This window comes from Pinus tabuliformis, chromosome Q, assembly GCF_031772625.1.
Source record: "Pinus tabuliformis cultivar Carrire ecotype Pingquan chromosome Q, CPIR1, whole genome shotgun sequence".
Lineage (NCBI taxonomy): Eukaryota > Viridiplantae > Streptophyta > Pinopsida > Pinales > Pinaceae > Pinus > Pinus tabuliformis.
In genome coordinates this window covers 1,155,744,734-1,155,767,099 of record NC_142296.1, presented here as the reverse complement: position 1 = coordinate 1,155,767,099, position 22,366 = coordinate 1,155,744,734, and the positions used below count along the sequence as shown (strand labels likewise).

Below are 22,366 nucleotides of genomic sequence, written 5' to 3'. Positions count from 1 at the left end.
TTTGCATACCAAGCTTGAGGAGCTTGCTTAAGACCATAGAGAGATTTCTTGGGATAACAAACAAAGCTGGAGTCATTCTGAACATAGCCAAGATGTTGTTCCATATAGATTTCTTCTTTTAGATCCCCATACAAGAAGGCATATTTAACATCCATCTGATGGATCTCCTATCCATGTGAGGTAGTAAGGGCTAGAACAAGGTGGATGGAACTCATTATGGTGGCAGGGGAAAATATTTCATTATAGTCAATTCTTCAACTTGAGAGAATCCTTTAGCAATTTATTGGGCTTCATGTCTTTCAACATTTCCATTTGATGCATGCCTAGTTTTATATACACATTCACATTTAACAAGTTTTCTAACTTTTGAGAGTGGTTCAAGTCCCCTAGTATCATTCATCATCAAGGAACGATATTCTTCATTCATTATTGTTTCCCAATTTGGATGGTGTAAAGCTTTTGCAAATATTTTGGATCACGAGTCTCTAAAACTTAAGCCAAAAGAGAGGATTCTCATTGAAATTGTGAATGAGTATGATGTTGATTTGTACAATCACTAGCAAGGTCACTGGTTGCTTCTTGTGTTGAATGGACCCATTGAGGAAGTTGTGGTGCTAGTGCAAGTTCATGTTTGATGGACTCGTCTAGAGAAAGGTGAGCAGTCAAAGGTGGATTTTCATCCTCATTGTCATTATTTAATGAAGAAAAAATAGGAACAAAAGGTGGCACAAACGTCTAAGATGGTGCACCAGTCGAAGAGGGAACAACTATTGAATTAGGCTCACAGTACAAGAGATTTTCGTCAAATTTAACATGTCTTCTAATGATTATTTCATTGGTGTGAGATTGAAGAAGTCTATAACCTTTTATATCTTTAAAATATCCAACAAAAATGCACTTCTGATTTCTAAGTTGTAAATCTTTTCCTTTTTCATTAGGAATGTGAGCCCATGCAACACTACCAAAGACACAAAATTAGTTTACATCTCGCTTAAAGTTAGTCCTGTTGACCATTCAAGATTACTTGAAGACCCCATGCTCGAGGATATGTCAAAGGATTATTGTACCATCAGAGTTCAAAGATCACCAAAGCTTTTAAGCTATATCTTCTTCTTCTCATCTTCTTCTCTATTGTACTTAGATTCCACAAGCCCTATGAGGATGTTGTAAAGTGATACTAGTATGATGAAGAGAGTCTTGTAACAGGCCTAGGCACTGTTGATAATATCGGCGATATATCGGCGATATTCGGAAATATCGCGATATTTTCGGCAAAACGATATATCGCCGAGAAAATATTGCGATATTTTCTGTTTTGAAAATATCGCGATATTTTCAAAATATCGGCAAATATCGGAAAATATCGGCAAAATATCGCGATATTTTGAAAATATCGGCAAAATATCGGCTATATTTAAAAATTTGAAAAAATTATTTTTTATGCTTGTGGATATTTGCCGATATTTTGCCGATATTTTTGCCGATATTGCCGATAAGATATTTTCTGGACCCTCGCCGATATTTTGCCGATACCGATATTTTCAACATTGGGCCTAGGTAACTTGGGACATTGTCATCAAGTGGGTTCACTCTGGGGAGTTTTTTTTACTTGGTTAATTATTAGTACTTTTTAGCACTTATTAATTAATTGGGTTTTTTCTCCCAGATATAACCCCAAAGTCGGAGTGCGGCTTGATGGCAAGGCCTGGGGTGAGTCCTAGTGTCTAGAGTCATTGTATATTACCATGCTAGGTTACTCGTAAAGTTTCGCGGAATCTGATTAGGTCTAGGGGTTATTATTGTAAATTGTAATAAGTGATGTCTAGAGAAGTTGTATTGGGTATGTGTGTTCAAAATTACACCTTTGCACCTCAAATTTCTACCAAGACACACTTTGAAGGGTAAAAAATAAGTTGTGGACCCTCAAAACCCACTTTTCCTAAGTCTATGGGAAAATGTGGCAATAAAATAGCCCATAAATAAATAAAATGGAAAAAAATAAAAGAATTCCATGTGACAAAATGACATGGAAATGAATTGGAAATTATCTCAAGTCGAAAGGCTAGTAAAGAGGCAGTGAAATGGTGATTGGGCATATGACATCATCAAGAGATTAAGCACATGGGAAAATCGAGTTTCTTGCTATACTTGTGGAGTTGGATTTAGTGACATGGCAACTCAAAAATCTATAGTAGATCATGCGTGTTGGAGAATATTTGGTGGATATATGATTTGAGAGTTTAGTGGAGTCTTGTCTCCACTTCTACTCTACCATCCCTCACACATGGCAAGGTCACTTCACTTCAAGCACCATGCAACATCAAGAAAGGCCCACGCATTCCTTGATTGGCATCTCTACGCATGGCAGATTGGGAGCAGCTTTGAGAGGTGTCATCTCTTCGATTGGCTCGATGAGATTTGATTGGGGGTTAACCCCCTCATTCACCAATACCTCCTCCACTTGGCAGCTCGATTTCTTCACAAGGGAAATACACTGGGCAAAAGGAGGATTTCAACATGCACATGTGTCTCATTCACTCTCTCTTGGGGTTCGATTTGCCTTCCTTGGGATCATCTCAATTCACACTTGTCACGTGGTCTCTCTACTGGGATTTGCTCCCATTTCTTTATTTAAATGAGCTTTGGGCTCTTATTTTGTATCTTTATACGAGCTCTTGTGCTTGCGGAAGCTTTGCTACTTTGTAAACTTTCAATATCAATAAAGACTTTGGGGTTCACAAATTAGATGTTCTTCCTCCTTGAGCATGGTATGGATTTTTGTTGATTAATTTGCTTATTTCCTTTTACATGTGCTATCTATTTCATGCTTCCATATGCTTTAGAGATGTATGGGTGTAGAGCTATCTTGCATCAATACATGATTTAAATTTTTTTTCTCTAGATTTAGATAGTCCTAGTTGATTTCACATAAATCTCTAGGCCTCCTTTTTCATTGCATGTTTTTAAAATCTATATGTGGAGCTAATCTTTGGTTGAGTTTTGTAGAAGGAAATTCTTTTGGTGGATCAATGATCAAGCGTGAGGGAAGTCTTTGGAGAGACCGACCCACTCTTGATGTGCTCTTAGAGGAACTCCTATTTGGTTTAGCCTCATAGTCTAATCTTATGAATTTTCTTACACGGGTACTAGCAATAGCTTGTATACGAGTCAAGTTATTTCAAATTTAAATTATTTTCTCAAGAAACTCTTGTGCTTCATTGTTTAAAATTTGCTATTTAGAGCTTGATAATGGCTAAGTAAAGAGGAGAGTTTATTCATACTCTTTAGCTTGGCCCTTTTTATATTAGATTGTGTATATACATTGCATTTTCATGATTAATTTTTCAGCTAACATTTGATTTCTTTTGCAGCCCTTACTAACTCATTTTTGTGGCAGCTTGAGGGAACATTCATTTGAAACATATAACAAGTTGTTTGCAGGGCCATTGACAAATCTCTAGGACTGAATTTCACGTAGGCCGTGGGCTGTGGGAACGATTTTCTGTTAAGGCCGTGAGCCCTTCTTTAAGGATGTCGACTTTCTTACGCAAGGCCGTGGGCCTCTATTTTCTAGCACTATATTGTAGTGTTGGGAAGATAGATTTTTGCATGCAAAAATCAGTCCCGTAATTTTCAGATTGGAAAAGGCTCTCCTTTGTGCTTGATTTGACTATATTTAACTTCACAGAGGAGAGGATCTAGTTCTCATTTTTCAAAGGCTATTGTAAAGATTTCCCTTGGGTCAATTGTAGGCCTTTTGAGAGGCTTTTGTAACACTCTAATAAAATCATCTTTTCTTGAGGGAGCTTGGGATATTTCTCCCATGGTATCCCTTCTCCTCATTTAGAGGGAGAACCTTTGTTTGTGAGTGGACTAATTTCTCTAGTCTAGTTTTCTAATTCTCTTTTGCAAATCTAATTCATGCATGGTTGGTTTCTTAACATAACACTCACATATATTTTCATTTTTGCAAAGTTTAGTTTGCCATTTCTTATTTTTTTAAGTATTTATATTGTGTAACCTACTACAACACATGCAATATTTCTCTTAAACAAGCAAGTACTTTACATTCATTTGGCAAGATTAAATTTGTTTACTAATCCATCTACTTTGCTTTACTTAGCAATTGTTACATAAATCTCATGGATACTTTTTATATCACCTGATGTCAAATCATGCATTATTTATTATCTTGATCATTGTTGATATCTTTTGAAGCATTTTGTGTCACTTTAGTTTGAAGCAATTTGAAATCTAACAACTAATTCATTTACTTGCAAGTGATTTATTTCCATACAAAATTTCATTTCAGTACTTGTTAAGTGACATTGAGCTAGTAATACTCTAAAATTTTCCATTTGAAGTTTGTTGGTGCAATTTTTCTAGAGCATTATCTCTTACTTTTGAAGCATTTCTATCAACACTTCTCTTTGGAAACAATAACATTCAAGCATTTCATTTAGGCATATTAATCTACACTTGCATATTTAAAACTTATCTCCAAGCATAAGCTTGGTTGTATAGACAACATAGGACCGAATTTTCTTGAAAATTTCTTCCATTTGGTACAGAGTAGTGTTGCAAGATTCATCATCCCCAAGGATCATGAGGCAAAAATGTGTCCCGTACAATTCCGCCACCGGTCCTTCGGTGGAACCGCAAATCTGAAAATCAGGTCCGCCATTTTTTGGCGATTCTTGGAAAATCCAATCCGCAGGGGCTCTATTTGTGGTTCTCTCTGCTCGATCTGAAAAGGATTTGTTGTGGATCCATGGAGGTTTAGGTGTGTGTCCGTCACGGATCTGAGAGAAGGTGGGCAGTTCACATAGTTTTGCGGGGCTTTTTTTTTGGGTTTTTTTGGAAGTTTCAAACAGATATGTGAGGAAATATGCTTTCCGAATACTTCCAAGGTGCCCCTTGATGCTCCTTAGATGCTCCCTAATGGTAATGTTAAATTCCTAAAGTAAAAGTGACATTCTCCTTTATCTTTCATTTTCATCCTTTTACTTAAATTTTTAACATTACCATGAAATGGTTTGGGATGTTTGATAGTGATTCCAACTTCATCTGACTTCATATGGAGAAAATAGAATTTCATATCCCATTCAAAATTCAATAGACTCAACAATTTTCAAGATCAGTGGGATTGTGGCGTTTCATTGGATTATATCATATATGAGGGCATATGATTGGCATTTAATCAAGAGCACCGAGCCCTATATGTACCCAAGTGTTGGTGTTGTTGATTGTTGAACTCCTTTGTCATGGCCTTAACAAAAATGTACCCTTCACTCAGGTCAAAATCATTGATCGGGGTTGTTAAGCTTTCTCTACCATATTATAAGGCTTGGATTAAGTCGTTTGATCAAAATCGGGCAATGTTGACTAATATCCCTAGAGAATCAAAGTAGAGGCAAACACTAGACAAGAGAAAAGGAATCTAGATTTTAGATGGTTGATGCTGGAACAATTAATCATTGATGTACAATGGTTGCCATGTCTATCTTGATTTATGTAAAAATATGCATGTTTTCATGTCTTCTACAACTATTTTGGTATTTTGGATGTTTTTTTAATATAAATGCAAATATATATATATATATATATATATATATATATATATATATATATATCAGTGTTGTTAAAATCGCGATAAAATCGCGATTTTATCGGAAAATCGCGATTTTTTCCTCTGCCCGATCAAATCGCGATTTTTATCCGTAAAAATCGCCACTTTTTTTTATACCGATTTTTATCGAAAAAATCGCGATTTTTTGAAAATATCGCGATTTTTTCGAAAAAATCGCGATTTTTTGCGTAAAAATCGTGGGAGGCGCGGGCAGCCGGGTTTTATATGGCAAATTCGATTTTTTTTTAATTCATTGTGCTGTCGCCGCGCGGAGGAGGAGGAGAAGAGGTGAGGGAGAGGAGCTGAAGGGTTTCCGTCGGATTTGGGAGCGAATCCAAGCGTTTTTAGGAGGAATCCAAGCCAAGATCACCAATTTGTCCATAAAAGAGGTATGTAGATTAATTTTTTTTGGTTTTGCTTCTATAAAAACTTTGGTTTTCATTGTTTTTAAAGAATTTTTTGAAATTTTTCATTGATTTGGGATGGGTAATTTGTTATGACTATGAGAACCAATTTTTTATTTTTATTTTCTCATTTTTTTTAAACATTGTTTATTTTTTTTGAATTTTCATTGTTTTTTGGCATTTGCCATTGGCATTTGGTTGGGTAACTTGGGTTTAGAAATTGGGATTTTGGAAATAATTAACTTGTAATTTTGCAAATGCTAAATTGTAATTTGTATTATGTAATCCTAAATTCCTATTTCCTAATCCTTATTTTTCCATAGGTTTGCAAATTCAAAATTCAAAAACAAACATGCCAAGGAAATTGGATCCTTTCTGGGAATATGGTGACCCTAAAACTCCGAGTGATAGACAAAACTTGTATTGCAAGTTGTGTGGAAAGGAAATATTCGGGGGGGTGTACAGGTTGAAGTTCCACCTTGCACAAATATAGTAGACGCTTCTGAGACACTTCGCTTCCTAGATTTTTGGGAAATGACGCTTTTGTGGATCCGCTTCCAAAAAATGATCTCGCTTTGTGCAACATTCGTACGGAGTAAGGTAAAGTACGTGACCTTGTAGTTATGAAGGTGGCTTTGTCCCTTTGTAGGAATGGTGACACGTATGATTTGTAATGATTAGGGGAAGGGTGTCGTTAATGAAGGACTAGCGCCTCCTCAACTCCTCTTCCTTGCAAGTCACCCCAATCTTTACCCCTTGGTAGGAACTTGAAAGAATAATTTCTCACTTTAGGATAGGCATATAGATTAAAATTAACCAAGATAATTGCATTTCACATTAGTTAGTTTTGCACATCATCTTAATCAATTCATCTTGTGAGTATTTCAAGTTTTACTTGCAATATTGTTATTCAATGTACTTGTCATCTTGATGATTATTTGGCTCATTGTTATTTGATGTCATTATCTATTGCTACTTGAGAATTCTCTTTACAAGTACAATTTCCATTTGCAAGTGATACTTTATTTATTCATTTTGATCTAACATTGGTTTTGCAAGACTTCTTATCATTGTACTTTGAATTTCCATTTGAGCAAGTACTTGTCATTTACTTTGAGCAATTATTTGTTTAAGCACTGGTTTATGCTCTTTATCTTTTGAATGAATCATTGAATATTGCTCATATACATACATGTTTGTTATATCTTGGAATCAAGTTATCTTTGATAAGTAGTTCGATTAATCTTAGTCTCCTAGAAACTCACATTTCACTTTTTAATCAATTTAAGGGACCACCCCCCTTGGCTTAACTAGGAGAGAGCTTTAACGAAGAGAATTGGGATTAGGTTACTACCCTTTTTCTGAGTTTACCACTAAGATCACACCTTGTGGGGTTGATGATTTTTCCCACACTAACCTAGGTGTGCAAGCGAGGTGGAAACAAATCCATTCTTCTTCAGATGCTATATTTTTTAAATCCTTTGTGGGAGTGCGATTTACTATGTGATTTGCATAGTTGATTGCTTCTACCCAACAATGAAGACTTAATTCCTTAGATTGAATAATACAATTAGTCATTACCTTTAGTGTACTATTCTTTCTTTTACCAACACCATTTTTTTGTGGTGCATATGGGACAGTCTGTTGCATTTAAATGCCCTGTGCAATGTAGTAGGTTGTGAATTTGTTGTTGACATATTCACCTCCATTATTTGTTCTTAACCTTTGTAGTTGATGTTTACAAAGGTTAACCCATAAAAGAAATATACCTAAGTGTGTCTGGAGAAGTCATCAGTGAACATTAAGAAGTATACCTAAGTGTGTCTGGAGAAGTCATCAGTGAACATTAAGAAATACTTGAACCTACAGAAAGGAGAAGAAAGTGGGCCACAAAAATCACTATGAATTCCCAATTCAGACGAAGGGTCGTTTTGGAATTGCACACTTCTATAAGAGGACATTTATAATTCTTGAAAACTTACCATAGGATCAAGAAGGGTAGTTTTTTTGAAGGTCTAAAATCTGATGTTCAAAGGTTTGTGGTAGAATATGTGGTTTGCCAATAGAATGAGGGAGAGACAATCAAGACCTCAGGTCATCTACAGTCATTAGCCATACCAATTCACCATAGGGAGGAAGTTTTAATGGATTTTATTACAGGTTTACCCAAATATGAAGGAAAGGATGTCATTATGGTAGTGGTAGATCGATTGACAATGTATGCCCATTTTATCTCTCTTTTCCATCCTTTTAAAGCAAGTATAATGGCAACAACATTCATAGAAACAATCCAAAAGCTACATGGAATCCCAAAGATTATTGTAAGTGACAAAGATCCAATTTTGACTAGAAATTTTTGGACTGAATTATTTTCTTGTTTAGGTACTCAATTGACTCATAGCTCATCCTACCATCCCCAATTCGATGGAAAAATTAAGATTGTGAATAAATGTTTAGAAGGATATATTCATTGCTTTGTATCTGATAAAGAGACACAATAGGTCAAGTAGTTTCTGTAATGTTCTCATTCGCTTAAGAGACATAAGGAAGGGGGTCTGTTAGCCTAATAAGGTTTCCGTAGGCTAGGATGGGAAAAATTGATTAAGGGAACTCAATTTGCCTAGGAGAAAACATTACAAAAGCTAAAGTGGAGAAAAGGGGGGACATGGGTCCTAGGCTAATGAAAAGTCACTTTTAAATTATAAAGTGAGAAAACCCATTGAAGTGACTTTATTAAAATAAAGAGATAAAAAGGTGACAAAAGTGGCGAATGAGTTATAAAAAGGGGAAAACGAGAAATCTCTCCTCATTCTTGCATTTGCTCATTTGCAAATTAGAATTTTGGAGAGTTCTTGAGGAAGAGTATAGTGTTTTTGGAAACCCTCATTCTAGTTGCTAGTTTTGGTGTTGAAACTATACACCCTAGCTAGTATGGGAGCGAGATCACTCAGATTTCACCATTGTTCTTCAATGGAGAATAATATATTAGTAGAAGAAGTCAATGGTTTTATCACTTAATTTTAAATACTAACTTTTGGTTTTTTATAATCTTTATACAAGGTAGGAATACCCATTAAAAGGCTGAGCTCCTGAGCCACATTTAAAGGGTTGAATCACTAATTTTAGGTGCATCATTAGAGGTCTAGATTACCCAACTCCACTGCTGGCTCATTTCTATCGATTGAGTATACCTTCCTTGCTGGCTGAGAGCTATGTGTTAAATTGAGGCCAAATTCAGTGATTTCAGATGGTTGCGTTCGTACTGGTATACTGGACGAGTTTATGGAAAGTGTCTTGATTCAGTGGTTGAGTTGTCATCATATTATGCCGAGTTTATACCTGTTGTAGTGACCATGAACTCCCTTGTTTGTTGGATGAGTGAACTGATATCAATAGACAATCATTTGTGGAGACTAAGTATTAAGAGAAGGGGTTGACTTGCTACTGGTTTAGAAGACTATACAAACAACCTTGCGTGGGAATGATATCTCTATGCAAAAGGGTTTGAGTTACAGTCATTTTGGGGGCTTATATCCTTTAAGATTGTACTGCTAGAACTACCCATTAAGTACCTGATACACCAAAGTTTGTATTGCTGATTTTACACCAGGTTCCTCTACTCTATTGCTCACTGTATACTCTTATGCCAAATTAATGAAATTGTTATTTACACTTAGATTTATTACTATTGTTGGGCCTAAGAATTATCCTCAAAATATATCCACTTTCACTCCATTCACACATTTTCTCACCTCTATTCCACAACCATGTCACCACATCAGCTTCACTTTCATCTTTACATGGGTTACCATTGTGTTTTCCAAAACATTATTAGTTTTTAGTATTTTTAAGTGAATTTATGGTTAAACTTTAGAAAATAATATCCATATACTTATACCTAACAAGTAGAATGAGCTTGTTGACATGTGTAGATACAAAGGAAGCTTCCAAGGCATATTTATGTGGCACTCTATGTTCAAATTCGAATTTGAGGAGAACATGGAGGATAGGGTTATGTGTCACCATTGGTTGAGAAATATGTGGATCAAAGGAGGGAATAGTGGTTCCACATTTATGAGTTTGTTATCATAGCTTTTATATAAATAGGAGTGTTATCTCCTTCATTTGTAATCTTAATCTTCATTTGTAATGTTAGTATTTTTAGAATCTTAGAACCTAGTCCTTCATTGTAATCTAGTAATGTTAATCTAGATAGAATTTAGAATAGTTTTGGTTAGGATCATATGAGCTTATAGCCATTGTACTTTGAAAATCATGATGAATAAAATGGAGCTTCTTTGATCCTCTACATTTGACTTCTCTTTTGGTGTGCTTGTGAATCCTTGGAAGGATCCCCATTGCCTAGCAAGTACACTTTTGTTTTGGTAAGCTTTTATTTTATGTTTGTGAATTTCATTAGATTAAATTATTAGGTTCATATGTTTGAAATATTAATGAATGACCTTTCGTAAGAAAGTATTAATGTTTCCTTCAATGAATTTGATTTGTTATTTAATGTTTGATTTCATTAGTTTAAGTTTCTGATTTATATGCTTGAGATATAAACGAATAGTCTCTTGTAAGAGAGCTTTAATATTTCATGCAATCAATCAGAATTATGTTTAAAGAGTTTTAATTTCATTAGTTTAAATAGTTGATTAGAAATATTAATGAACAGTCTCTTGTAAGGGAGCTTTAATATTTCTTCACCTAGCTTAGTTTAGTTTGTCTCTGAGTCCATATATATTGGATGATCCTTGAAGTTTATTTACTCGGATTGATAGTAAATGAAACTCTAATTTGCATCCACATTCTAGACCCAACAACTATGCGAACTTATATTAGTAGTATGTATATTTTTGGGCTTGGTATAAATCTTATAATGTTGTTTTGAAGAATCTTCTTGGCAAGTATTAGACATTGTGTATGCTCATTTGAAACCAAATTTAAGAGAAGTGCACCTACAACCATGTGTATTCAAACTGTTTGACAAAAGTCTAGTGTCAAAAAACCAAACAAACTTAGAAAGTTGAAGGGAAAGTCCAAGGTATTCCAAGGGGATATTTTACAGTTTACCTTGACAGAATGGTGGTATAACATATCCTTCCATTATAAAAAATGTCCCCATTTATGCACTTTATTGATATAATCCTCTATCCATCACATCATCCTTAAAAGGTTCTGCAAAGGTTCAATTAATAGAGGACTACATAGGGCACCAACAAAAGGTTCTCAAACTATTGAAGGACAATTAGGTTATAACAAAAAAATAGGATTAAACTACAAGCATATCAACATCACAATGAAAGGAATTTTGAAGTTGGGGATTGATCATTTTTGCGACTACAACTGTATAGAGAGATGTCCCTTAAGCAAAAAAAAGACAATATATTAGCATTGAGCTATTATGGCCCCTATAAGATGTTGCAAATTATTGGAGTTATGGCTTACTAATTGGATTTGCCTACATCTTCACATGTACATCCAGTCTTGCATGTTTCTTGCTTAAAGAAGGTTATCAGTGATAAGATATCAATCTAAACTATTTTACCGAAGATTGATGAGGAAGGTGTGAAAATTGCTTGAAATGCAACAATTGGAAATAATTCTTCTAACTGAAAAATTAATTATGCAGTTTGTTTTGTTTACAATAAAATAACAAATTGTTCGCATTGCAATTTCTTCACCATAAAAAATACTGTGGAAGCAAACAATAGGAACTGAGAAATGCTAGCACGCACACATGAAAATGACAATTATTTTTGGACAAATGTCCCTTGAAAAACCCAATGTGGTTAAATTGGTGCAACAACTGAGGGTTTTATTATTATGTAGCAGTGAATTCTAAGTACAATAAATTTGGATGCCCAACTGGCTATCCAATCTGAGAGAAATACTGCCAAAATCACTTAAGGGTGTTTACCCTCGTCTCCAAGCAATCTCGACTCAAACTGACAATTGAAAAGCAAGCCGTCCAAACTCTTTGTGCAGGCTCTGTGTCACCTCTACGCAACCTGTCACAAACTTAGCCTGGAATTGATGCTAATCAAGTTGTCCTGCTTACTGCTAACTGGGAAGTGTCTCTCCTTTCTACTGGAAAATCCTCCCAGCCTTTGGAAACTGAAACAATCTCCTCTCCAATTAAATTGAACTGCCTTCTTGAGGCACTGCGAAGTCCATGCGTAGCCTCTTGGAGAAATAATTTGACCTACCCTCTTGTCTCTTCAGAACTGGAAAATATTCCTTTGGATCACTGTCTCTGCCCCTCTCTAGCCCCACGTCTTTTCTCTAGCTCAAACAATAATGCTAGATAGCTCAAACTGCACAAGGAACTCACATTACTGGCTCTCACTCATTGTTCTGTGTTTTTCTCCATCTACCCATCAACCTCTTCTTATAACCTCTAGTTGGGATTCCAACGACCAAGATTAAAACTTAATCGATGGTTGAGATCATCTTCAAGTCTATCCGTGTGAGATTCTAGAGAATTCTTACCTTTCTTAATTAATTACTATTAATTAACCAATTTTCCTAAGTTATACTTAGGGAAAATTTAAATGATGGTCAACTATCTCTAGGTGGAACCCTTGTCTCCTATATATATATACCAAGCAATGTTATCAGAACTGGACCGGAACCGGTGGAATCGACTGGTCTGACCATTTTTGGCCCAAAACTGGTCCAAAATGGTATAGGCCGGTTCGGTACCAAACCGGCCTATTCCACCAAACCAACCAATTTGTGACCGGTTCTGTGCAGTTTGTACCTTCCTGTGCAATGTAAAAAATTTGCCTTTTTTTATTTTTAATTTTTTTGGTTTTTTGATTTGCTTGGCCCACTTCTAATTTTCCCCTAGGCCACCTAATATTCAGGCCTATAGATGTTTGAGAGTGGTTGCAACCTCATTGGATTTCATATAGAGAAAGTAGAATTTTAGATTTCACTCAAAATCTAGTAGACTTAACAATTTTTCTGGATTTTAGGATTGCAACATTTTCATTGGATTTTGTCATGTACAAGGGTAAGGGACTAGTATTTAATAAAGATCACCAATCCCTCTATGTACTTTGATGTTAGTGGCATTGGTTGTTGAACTCCTCTAATGATGACTCTACTAAAAATATACCCATCACTCAAACAAAATCTTGACTTGACATGCTATGTTTTTTCTATATTATTTTAATGCTTAGAAGACTATATTGATGACAAAGATCCCAATATAGGCAATGATTTTGATGATATGTAGGTATTTGTTGTAGCATATTATTTTTGGATGCTAGAGGCCATCTAGAGCCTATTTGTTGATGTATTTTCAGTTTAGGGATGGATTGCACTCAATGCTATTTTGGTTATGTGCATCTTTATATGCTACATAAATGAGAAATGTTGCATATTTGTGTATAAATGGTTTGGATTTATATGGATGCGCGTGAATATATATGTTTTTCTTTAAACTAAGAATATTTTATATGTTTTTGGTAAACTGGTTCTTTTCGTGGTTTTTTACCAGTTCCGACCGGTTCCCACTCCACAAGGCCATCTAGAGCCTATTTGTTGATGTATTTTCAGTTTAGGGATGGATTGCACTCAATGCTATTTTGGTTATGTGCATCTTTATATGCTATATAAATAAGAACTTTTGCATATTTGTGTATAAATGGTTTGGATTCATATGGATGTGCGTGAATATATATGTTTTTCTTTAAACTAAGAATATTTTATATGTTTTTGGTAAACTGGTTTTTTCTCGGTTTTTTACCAGTTCCGACCGGTTCCCGCTCCACAAGGTTTTCTCGGTTCGATCATTGGTTCGGTTCTAATAACATTCATACCAAGTAGCCCTAGCCTCAGGATCATCTTATCTTGCCTCATATATTGTATTCATTGTAAAAGGAGGTTTTCCCTTGAAGTGAACTATAATTATTGGCGGATTATCTTTTTTAGGCCCATTGTTCATAACACTTGGGCCAACTTGATTGCATAAGTATTTTCAACTAGAAGAGGAGTGGAATTCACTTGTTTCTCCTACAAATATTCAAGTAATTTTTTGAGCAACACAATCTCCTTTGTTGCTTCTGCAACTGCCACATATTCTACCTCTATCATGGAATCAACTAGAACTAGCTCTTTGCATGACCTCCAAGAGACAATTATTGATCCAAGACTCATGAAAGTGCTTGAATCTGGCATTCCATTTTCTTTATCCCCATCAAAGTCTGAATTCATCCACCTTAGAGCACTTGAGTCTAATGTCTTGAGTTCCCTTCAAGTACCTTGTGACTCTTTTTGCAGCAAAACAATGTCCTTATAAGGTTTCTGCATGAACGTGGAAAGGATCCCAACAACAAAAATAAATATCTAGCTTAGTGGTGTTAAGGTAGATAGGTCTTCCCACAAGCTATCTGTACTTGGTTTTCTCCTCAAATTCATTCCCTTATTTTGATGTGAGATACAAATTTTGTTCCATCAGAATAGAGAGAGGCTTACACTTAGCCGTGCCAGACTTGTTCAACAATTCTCCAATTTACTTCTTTTGGGAGATGAATATGTACTTTTTATTTTGAGTTGCTTCAATCCCCAACTAGTAGTGAAGATATCTGAAATACTTCATCTTAAAAGCTTTTTTCAATGCGTTCTTTATGGATCCCATATAGCTCCCATTGTTGCTTGTTATTGTATATATTGCAATATATACAACAATTTTTCCAACTTTCTTGACAAATAGATTTGCATCATCAAAATTAAAGTGCTTGAAATTCCATTGTAGAAGATGCTCAGTTAATTTCTCATGGCAGGGCTCACAGTGCTTGTTTCAGACCATATAAGGATTTGATGAGTTTACATACTTTTTGTTCTTGTCCCTTAACAATAAAACCTTCTAGTTGAGACATGAAGACATTCTCTTCAAGTCGTCATTCAAGAAAGCATTCTTCACATCTGTTTAATAAACCTTCCATTCTGTGCTGCCAAGGAAAATAGGGTACAAGCGGTTGCCCATTTTGCTGTGGGGGGATAAGTCTCCATAATCAATGCCTTGTTTCTATGCAAATCCTTTTTGACAAGCCTCACCCTCTGCTTGTCAAGTGAGCCATCTGATTTGTGCTTGTTCTTGTAGATCCACTTGCAGCTAATATGGAGGGTCCACCAACTTCCATCTCATTCTTGATTAGAGCATCAAAATTATTTTGCATGGATTTTTTCCATTCATCATGATAAGTAGTTTCTTCAAAGGAAGTTGGTTCAAAGTTTGTAGATAAATTCAAAATTCACAATTATATAAAACATCCATATCATCTTACATCACTTGAATCTGAATTATCTGCATCACCTCCATCATCTTGTCTGGTGTAACCTCTAGTTCCTATCCTTTTGACGTCATTACGATGAACAATTTCAAGTGTCTTTATGAGCCACTTTGGTACCTTTTTTGAGATGGTCTAGGCTGCTCCACCGATTGAGATGGTGCTACATTTACATCAAGGTTCAGCCTTTCAATCCTCTCAATCACATCATCACGTCATCTAGAACTTCCTTATTTGATGAAGTGGCTGTAACATGTTCAAGAGGGGGCGATGGTGCTGAAAAAGGAGATTCCAAAGATTGATCCAAGATAGGTATCCCCCCTGCAAGAAGTGGAATCTCAACATTCTAACTCATGATACGTCTTTACATGAATTAATCTATCTAGATGGTCAAGCTGCCACTCAACTATTTTGTCATTCTTCGAAGGTTTTAGAAGAGTTACATCTCTAGAAAGAATGAACTTTTTGTTTACCTCATTGTAAAGGCAATATACTTTTGGTGGTATTTGAGTACCCCAAGAAGAGGCACTTCCGATTCCTTGCACCAAAATTGTTCCTTCTCTCCTTAGGAATCAAGGCATAATAGGTGGAACCAAATACCTTGAGATGCCTCACTGAAGGAATGTGGCCATTCTTATTTGGACTAGGTCTATCTTAACCATAACCTAATGTTACAATAAATGATACCCTTATTTTCAATTAATGCCTGATGAAATGTATTAATAACAAAATGTGAGATGGTCATGGCCACATGTGAAGATTACACCATTCTCAACAATTGGGATCCTCCTTTGATTTTGATAGAAATTAGGATCCTTTACATCACCCAACTGTCTTTGCTACATGAGAATTTGTCTTTTCCTTCTTTTCTGTCACACATCACTAGCCTCTACTTCATTGTCTAGGATTTATGTATTTGAAATTTTACCCTTCTATATTGTTACTTTGTTTTGTTCTTTTTATTAATCTAGATTCCATATTTTTGGGGAGAAGGAAAAGACACTCCCACTTTGCTGTTGGAACTTGCTTTTCTTTTGAGTCTCATTGACTTATTTTGATCATTTGTGGACATTACTATAGTACCACTTTTTGTTTCTTTTATTGTTGAATGTACATGTATATTTTACATTGAGAATAGATTTTGCAGTCTTATTTATTTTATCATATTCCGACAATCCACTTTATATCTAATTGTAACTTGCCGAATTCAGATTTTTGCTAGATTTTTCCCTTCATTGTTTGATGGAGCAGCAAAAGATATTCTTCAGCTGCTTAATGACGATAGTGATCACATTAAAGAGGGAGCAGTGCACATTTTGGCTAATATTGGTTGTACTATCCAGGGAAAGATCATTGCAAATAGCATGTAAGTTAAGTAGCAGGCCTAAAGTTTGCGAATAATCTATTTCTTTATTGGAGAATTTATTATGCTGGGATTATTTTTTCTCTGTATAAATAACTGGCTTGGCATGCAGGTCTGTAGATCTTCTGCTTGAAAGATTATGCGTAGAGGGTACTCGAAAGCAGGCCAAGTATGCAGTGCAAGCTATTGTTGCAATAAAAAAGGATTTTCAACACGAGGCACTTTCTGCACTGTACAAGGTGGCATGCATTGCAAGTGTTTTCTCATATACATCTTATATACACATTTCTAGCCTCTAGGTGTAGTCTAGCTCTATGCTTTGATATTATTTTCAAGATTAATTGGTTACACATCCACTAGAATATACTTTTGTTAATTCATTCGATGTGCAGAGACTTGTTGATATGTTGGAACACAATGAACATCTGGCAACGGTACTGCAATCTCTAGGTTGCATTGCTCAAACTGCAATGCCAATTTTTGAGACTCGGGAGGAAGAGATTATTAAGTTTATTTGTTGTAAACTGCTTCAAAAAAACAGTGTATGATTTGAAAAATTAAAACATAAGTTTGTACATTATTGTTTGCTTTTATGTACCTATTCTTTTGGAATTAGTTACAATAATGCACTAAGAGATCGCTATGTATGCCCTTCCAGATTTCCTCTGCCATTTCCGAAACAGGGTGCAATGGCAGAAGTAAGGAGTGTTTTCTAAAGGTACATTGGAATGAAGATTTTCTCACTGCTTGGTCTATACAACTTTTCTTCATCTTTAATGATTAGTTGACTGGTAGTTTTAAAATTTACATTATAATCGAGAGCAGTGTCAGTCATCTTGATTCTTCTGTATCATTCCCTTGGTTGTGAACATGGAGGGGAATAATCTCTTCCATTTTGTATTATATGTGCTAAGAATGTATTTTCCATGTTTATTCCAGATATGTGGTATTAAAACTCTCATGAGAAGTTATTTACCCTTCAGAGATGCTCATTTAAGAAAAGGGATAAAAACTCTGCTTGGGGTGCTTACAAAACTTATTACTGCAGGCGAAATATCAGAGGAAGTATTGTCAAGGTGCATATGATACAAGGCTATCCTTTCTTAATTAGGGTTGATATCTGAAAAGCATGATGATGCAATAAATATGACAGATTTTTCTCATTCTTTAAAATTACTCTACTTGTTGCCAGCAAGGATGACAAATCTCATATAAGGCTTGCAGCTGCCAAAGCTGTTTTGCAGCTTTCTAAGCTGTGGGACTGTCATATAAATCCTCAACTTTTTCATTTGACACTGCGAATGGCGCAGGTTAGTTCTAATGCTTTGAATATTAATTTTTCCATGTGTATCTCTTAAGTATTAGGTCATTTATTCAGATGTTATTGTGAATATAGTTCGTCTCAAATAAATTTCTCTTTCTTGTCACTTTGAGCTCATCAAGCTGGTCTGCAGAAACTAGAGTGTTTGAGTGTATTAATAGTAAATACCTTATACTGGATGAATTGTAGTGATCAATAGTTCTACTTAAGTACACACATAATTTCCATGTTCTATATCTTGGCTTCAGGACATCTTCCCTGATGTGAGGAAACAATTTCTTGCTAAGGTTCATAGATACTTAAAGGATAGGAATCTTCACCATAAATATGCATGTGATTTTGTACTCAGCATAGCTGGAGGAACTGAGCATGATATTTTAGAGGTATGGTTTGAAACATGTTATATCTTTTCCTGCCCAAGGATTGTATCAACACATTTTCCATGATAGTTTCAATGACTATTCTGTAGCTGAAATGAGATCGTGTTTATGCCTGTATATTCTGATTCTGGACTCATTTTTGCAGTCCGGACGATACTTAGCTGAATTTGTTGAGATGTGTCAAGATACCCAGTTGCAGGAGTCCTCTTTGCAATTAGATTGCAACTCATGTACATGTTGTCCAGAATTTGTTCTTAGTTATTTGATACACGCCATGGCACACCATCCTGATTTTTCTGTTTCTAATAAAAGCATATGTGCAGAAGCATTTGAGCCATTTTATCGGTATGCTCTTCATATTTTTCTTATCTACTTTTCTTTTTCAGGATTAAATATCTCAGGGTTATCTTCATTCTTTACAAGTAGCAGTCTTTGACCAATTTACTGAATCTATATGATTTTTCCTCTAATATAAAATCAACTTGTTTTGCAGGCAGTTGCATTTTTTTCTCTCAGTAATACTTCACCAAGATCGAGGTGAAAACCATGATTCACAGAAAGGAAATAAAGTGGATAGTACTACTTTGATAATGACACTGTTTCAGTCTATCAAGCAAATGGAAGACGCTGTCGACAAATCTAAGTCTAAGGTGATTTATTATTTTTATGTGTGGCTTATCACTGGATAGACTCTGTTCTGGTTATCTTGGTTGAAGTGTATTTCAATTTTGTTCATGTTATGTCCTTATCTGTGTTGTCTCAGTATACCAGAAGATTTCACATATCAGCATTTTTTATTAATTGTTTGGTAAATTTAAATATTTGCAGAACCTCAGCATGATCTGTGATGTTGGTCTTTTGATCACAAAGGACATTGCTGACAGTCAGGTCAACACAGGAAGTAAAGCAATATCTATATCACTCCCAGGATTGTACTGTAGGACTTCAGAAGGGAGTGAAGATACTCATTTAAAGGTTGCATTTTTTTTGATGGTGTAAATTTATTTTCTGCTCTTTTACTTTGTTTTGTTGTACAAGATGTACTGGCGATATGTAAAAACAAAGAAGCTTAGGTTAAGGATGAATGTATCTTTATCTTTATAAGGATGGGGTTAATCATTCAATATTCTTCTATTGTGGAACATACAAAGACTGAAATGCCCTTTAAATGAATTACGGACTCATTATTCCTTTTCTGCATCGTAGTTATCTATTGGAAGTCCATGCAAGAACAAACCCAAAGATGGAGGGGGTTTGGAGTCTGAAACGCCTTCAGAACTGCATGAGGAGCATTCAAAAAGCAGAAGTGAAGTGATGCTCAATGAAGTCAAGTCTGCTGCAGATAATGTTATGAGGACTGTTGCAGAAGCATTGGTCCTTCCCAGAAGGAAACGAGGTAGACCATGCAAGTATGGTCCCAAAGATCTGATGATTGCTGCTGAAGTATCAGTCCTTCCCAAAAGGAAACGGGGCAGACCTTCCAAGAATGGTCCAAAAGATAACAAAAGTTTAGAGTTGGATAAGCCTTCAGAAAAGCATGAGGAGAAGTCACAAAGTACAATAGATGTGGTTCTGAATGAAGTTAAGCCTGCTGCAAATAATGTCATGCCCACTGTTGCAGAAGCATTAGGCTTTCCCAAAAGAAAACGTGGCAGACCTAGTAAGTCATCTGTAGATTTGATCTCCCCAGTCTGTACACAAATATTATCAAGTAAGGATTCTAATCAGTTGAAGGTCAAAAATTGTTTGGGATGCAAATCTGAAAGTATGGTGAGTGATCTTTCTACAGCGTGTCAGATGCATCATAATGATGAGCAGATCCAAAGAAGTAAGTTTTTCACACAGAAACGATCAATGCGTTTAAGAAACCTAGATATCCATTCAGTGTGCAAGGTTGAGCAAGAAAGAGAGGGGAAAACTTCGGATACAGTTCCTATGAATACCATGGCTGCCGATGTTAATTTTATTCTTAATGACGTAGACAAAATGGAACCATGTAACAGGAAACAGATGCATCTCTGTAAGGAATCACCTGGCTTTCCTTCAGGCCAGCAGCAAGGCCTGTTAGACAGATCTGAAGGTTTAATGCCATTTCAATGCAGGGGAGGCTGTCTGAAAGGTTCAGGCAAAATATGTGATTCTAAGGAAAAGCTTAAGTTGCCAGATTCAGCAATAATGGCCATTGAAAGAGGGTACGATGGATTGTCAGGAGAAGAATTGATTCCTGTCTGTCAAGTATTAGAAGAAAATAATGTTTCTGGACAGAATGAAGCAAAGATTTCCAATAAGAGGTTAGATGACAATTGTGATCAACTTGGTAAAATCATACAAAGAAGTCTGCTGGGAGATCAAAAGCTCTCCACACAAAATGAATCTTTGGATCCAAAGTCAGAGATTGTGTGCTTGCCTAAAAAGGTGGAAATGCATCAATCTGATACTCTGTGATAGAAGCTGTTCTAAGTAATTGATATTTTCTGGAAATTTGAAAGAGAATTTTTGTGCATTTATTGTCACCATTTGTGGATGTAGAAACCTGCCAGTGGACCTGTGTCTCCACAGAAGGGATTGAATGAAGATGAAAGCAACCACAGGGAGGCTCAAAGAAAACTTACAAGGAGAAAAAGATTCTCTGGAGCGGAGAAGGTAATCATTTATTATCTATTTTCAATGAAGGTACTTGCTTCTGACTGCCATTTATTTGTCTTGATGTAATGGATGAGAGCTGTTTGTTTTTTTCTGAACTTCACATTATATGTTCTTTGTGATGATAATGTTATGAGTTCTCAATCTATTATACACATTGCACACATTGTTTGAAGAAAATGAGTCACTGGTGTACTATGGTGTAGATATGTCGTCACATTGAATAGATTTATACTTTCTTAATTTCCTGTCCGATTAGAGACTATTATAACCATTTCATTGTCATATCAGAAAAATGGCTCTTACAAGGTGTGTAGCAGTTAATTCACACATTTTCCTAATTTCTTAGTGGCTGATAATAGATATATCTACATCTTCATGGGTCTATGTTTTTTCTGCAATAATATTTCATTTCCAGATTCGGCAAGTCATTTAGCTCCTATATTCGCCCTAGGCTGTCATTAGACATTAGTGAAGAAATTGTATGTCTTACCAAATCTAACTTCTTTGGTGAAGCATCTTGTAGGGAATTCCCCCATAGCCTTTCAATAGGAGTTGGGTTTAAAGTGTGGGGACTCGTGTTGAGGCGACAGGGGGTTTCTGTCTTGTGTGATACCACCTTATCCTCACGTGAATACTTTGGCAAGACATATTAATTTGGGTGGTAACATGTGCCATAGTTTTATCTCACTATGGATGTAATCCTTCAACCCACAGATATACATTTTTACCAATTTCTCATTTGTGAATCTGCATTATCTTGTCACCAGATCTTCACATTTATGTTCTTTTGTTCTTCATCATGGAACCTTTTTAATAAGTTAATTGTGAAACTTTACCAATGAAAGGAACGAGCATCACATTTTTTGGAGCACCATAAAAAAAATCATAAGCTCCCCCTTCTAGATTGTTGGAGGCTATCATTATTATTTTCGTTCACCCAATGGGGGATTTGATTCAAAGATACCCACCATTTTGTTTTCCCAGACAGTGGCTCCTCTATGGTTCTTAGCGTCATATTTCTGTAACTCTTTTTAAAATTTTTGATAATCTCTATCTTGAAATATTTATTTATGCATTTGACCTGGAAAAACTATTTCTGGTGCTTCTTGATTTCTTTGATCAGTTGATTTTTTTTTTGGATATTGTGTCGATCTTCGCTAGGCTAAGGTTTCTGCAAATAATGCATCTACCCATTTGGTTAATTATTCAGTTCTTTCACTATGATCATTAAGTCTCTTCATCGTTTCATCCTTATCAACACCCCTCATTATAGCTGTGTTTTGCATCTCTTATTGGAGGGTTTGATTAATGTCTTCTATTG

At 35.6% G+C, this 22,366-nt stretch overlaps 2 protein-coding genes across 2 annotated transcripts in view; both read left to right on the top strand.

The window, feature by feature from the left end:
• The window catches only part of LOC149223746 (sister chromatid cohesion protein PDS5 homolog A-like), a 130,160-nt gene extending 111,600 nt beyond the window's left edge, over window positions 1-18,560 (top strand). Inside the window, exons 13-20 of the mRNA XM_089387986.1 lie at window positions 16,547-16,701; window positions 16,811-16,937; window positions 17,091-17,240; window positions 17,357-17,416; window positions 17,638-17,774; window positions 17,891-18,008; window positions 18,268-18,407; window positions 18,545-18,560. Of these exons, the coding sequence (XP_089244112.1) occupies window positions 16,547-16,701; window positions 16,811-16,937; window positions 17,091-17,240; window positions 17,357-17,416; window positions 17,638-17,774; window positions 17,891-18,008; window positions 18,268-18,407; window positions 18,545-18,560 (903 nt within the window). The remainder of the gene's footprint in view (window positions 1-16,546; window positions 16,702-16,810; window positions 16,938-17,090; window positions 17,241-17,356; window positions 17,417-17,637; window positions 17,775-17,890; window positions 18,009-18,267; window positions 18,408-18,544) is intronic.
• LOC149223745 (sister chromatid cohesion protein PDS5 homolog A-like) overlaps window positions 18,543-22,366 on the top strand; it is a 112,211-nt gene continuing 108,387 nt past the window's right edge. The window contains exons 1-5 of the mRNA XM_089383398.1: window positions 18,543-18,744; window positions 18,893-19,049; window positions 19,228-19,374; window positions 19,606-20,814; window positions 20,929-21,042. Coding sequence (XP_089239524.1) covers window positions 18,575-18,744; window positions 18,893-19,049; window positions 19,228-19,374; window positions 19,606-20,814; window positions 20,929-21,042 — 1,797 coding nt within the window. The 5' untranslated portion in view covers window positions 18,543-18,574. The remainder of the gene's footprint in view (window positions 18,745-18,892; window positions 19,050-19,227; window positions 19,375-19,605; window positions 20,815-20,928; window positions 21,043-22,366) is intronic.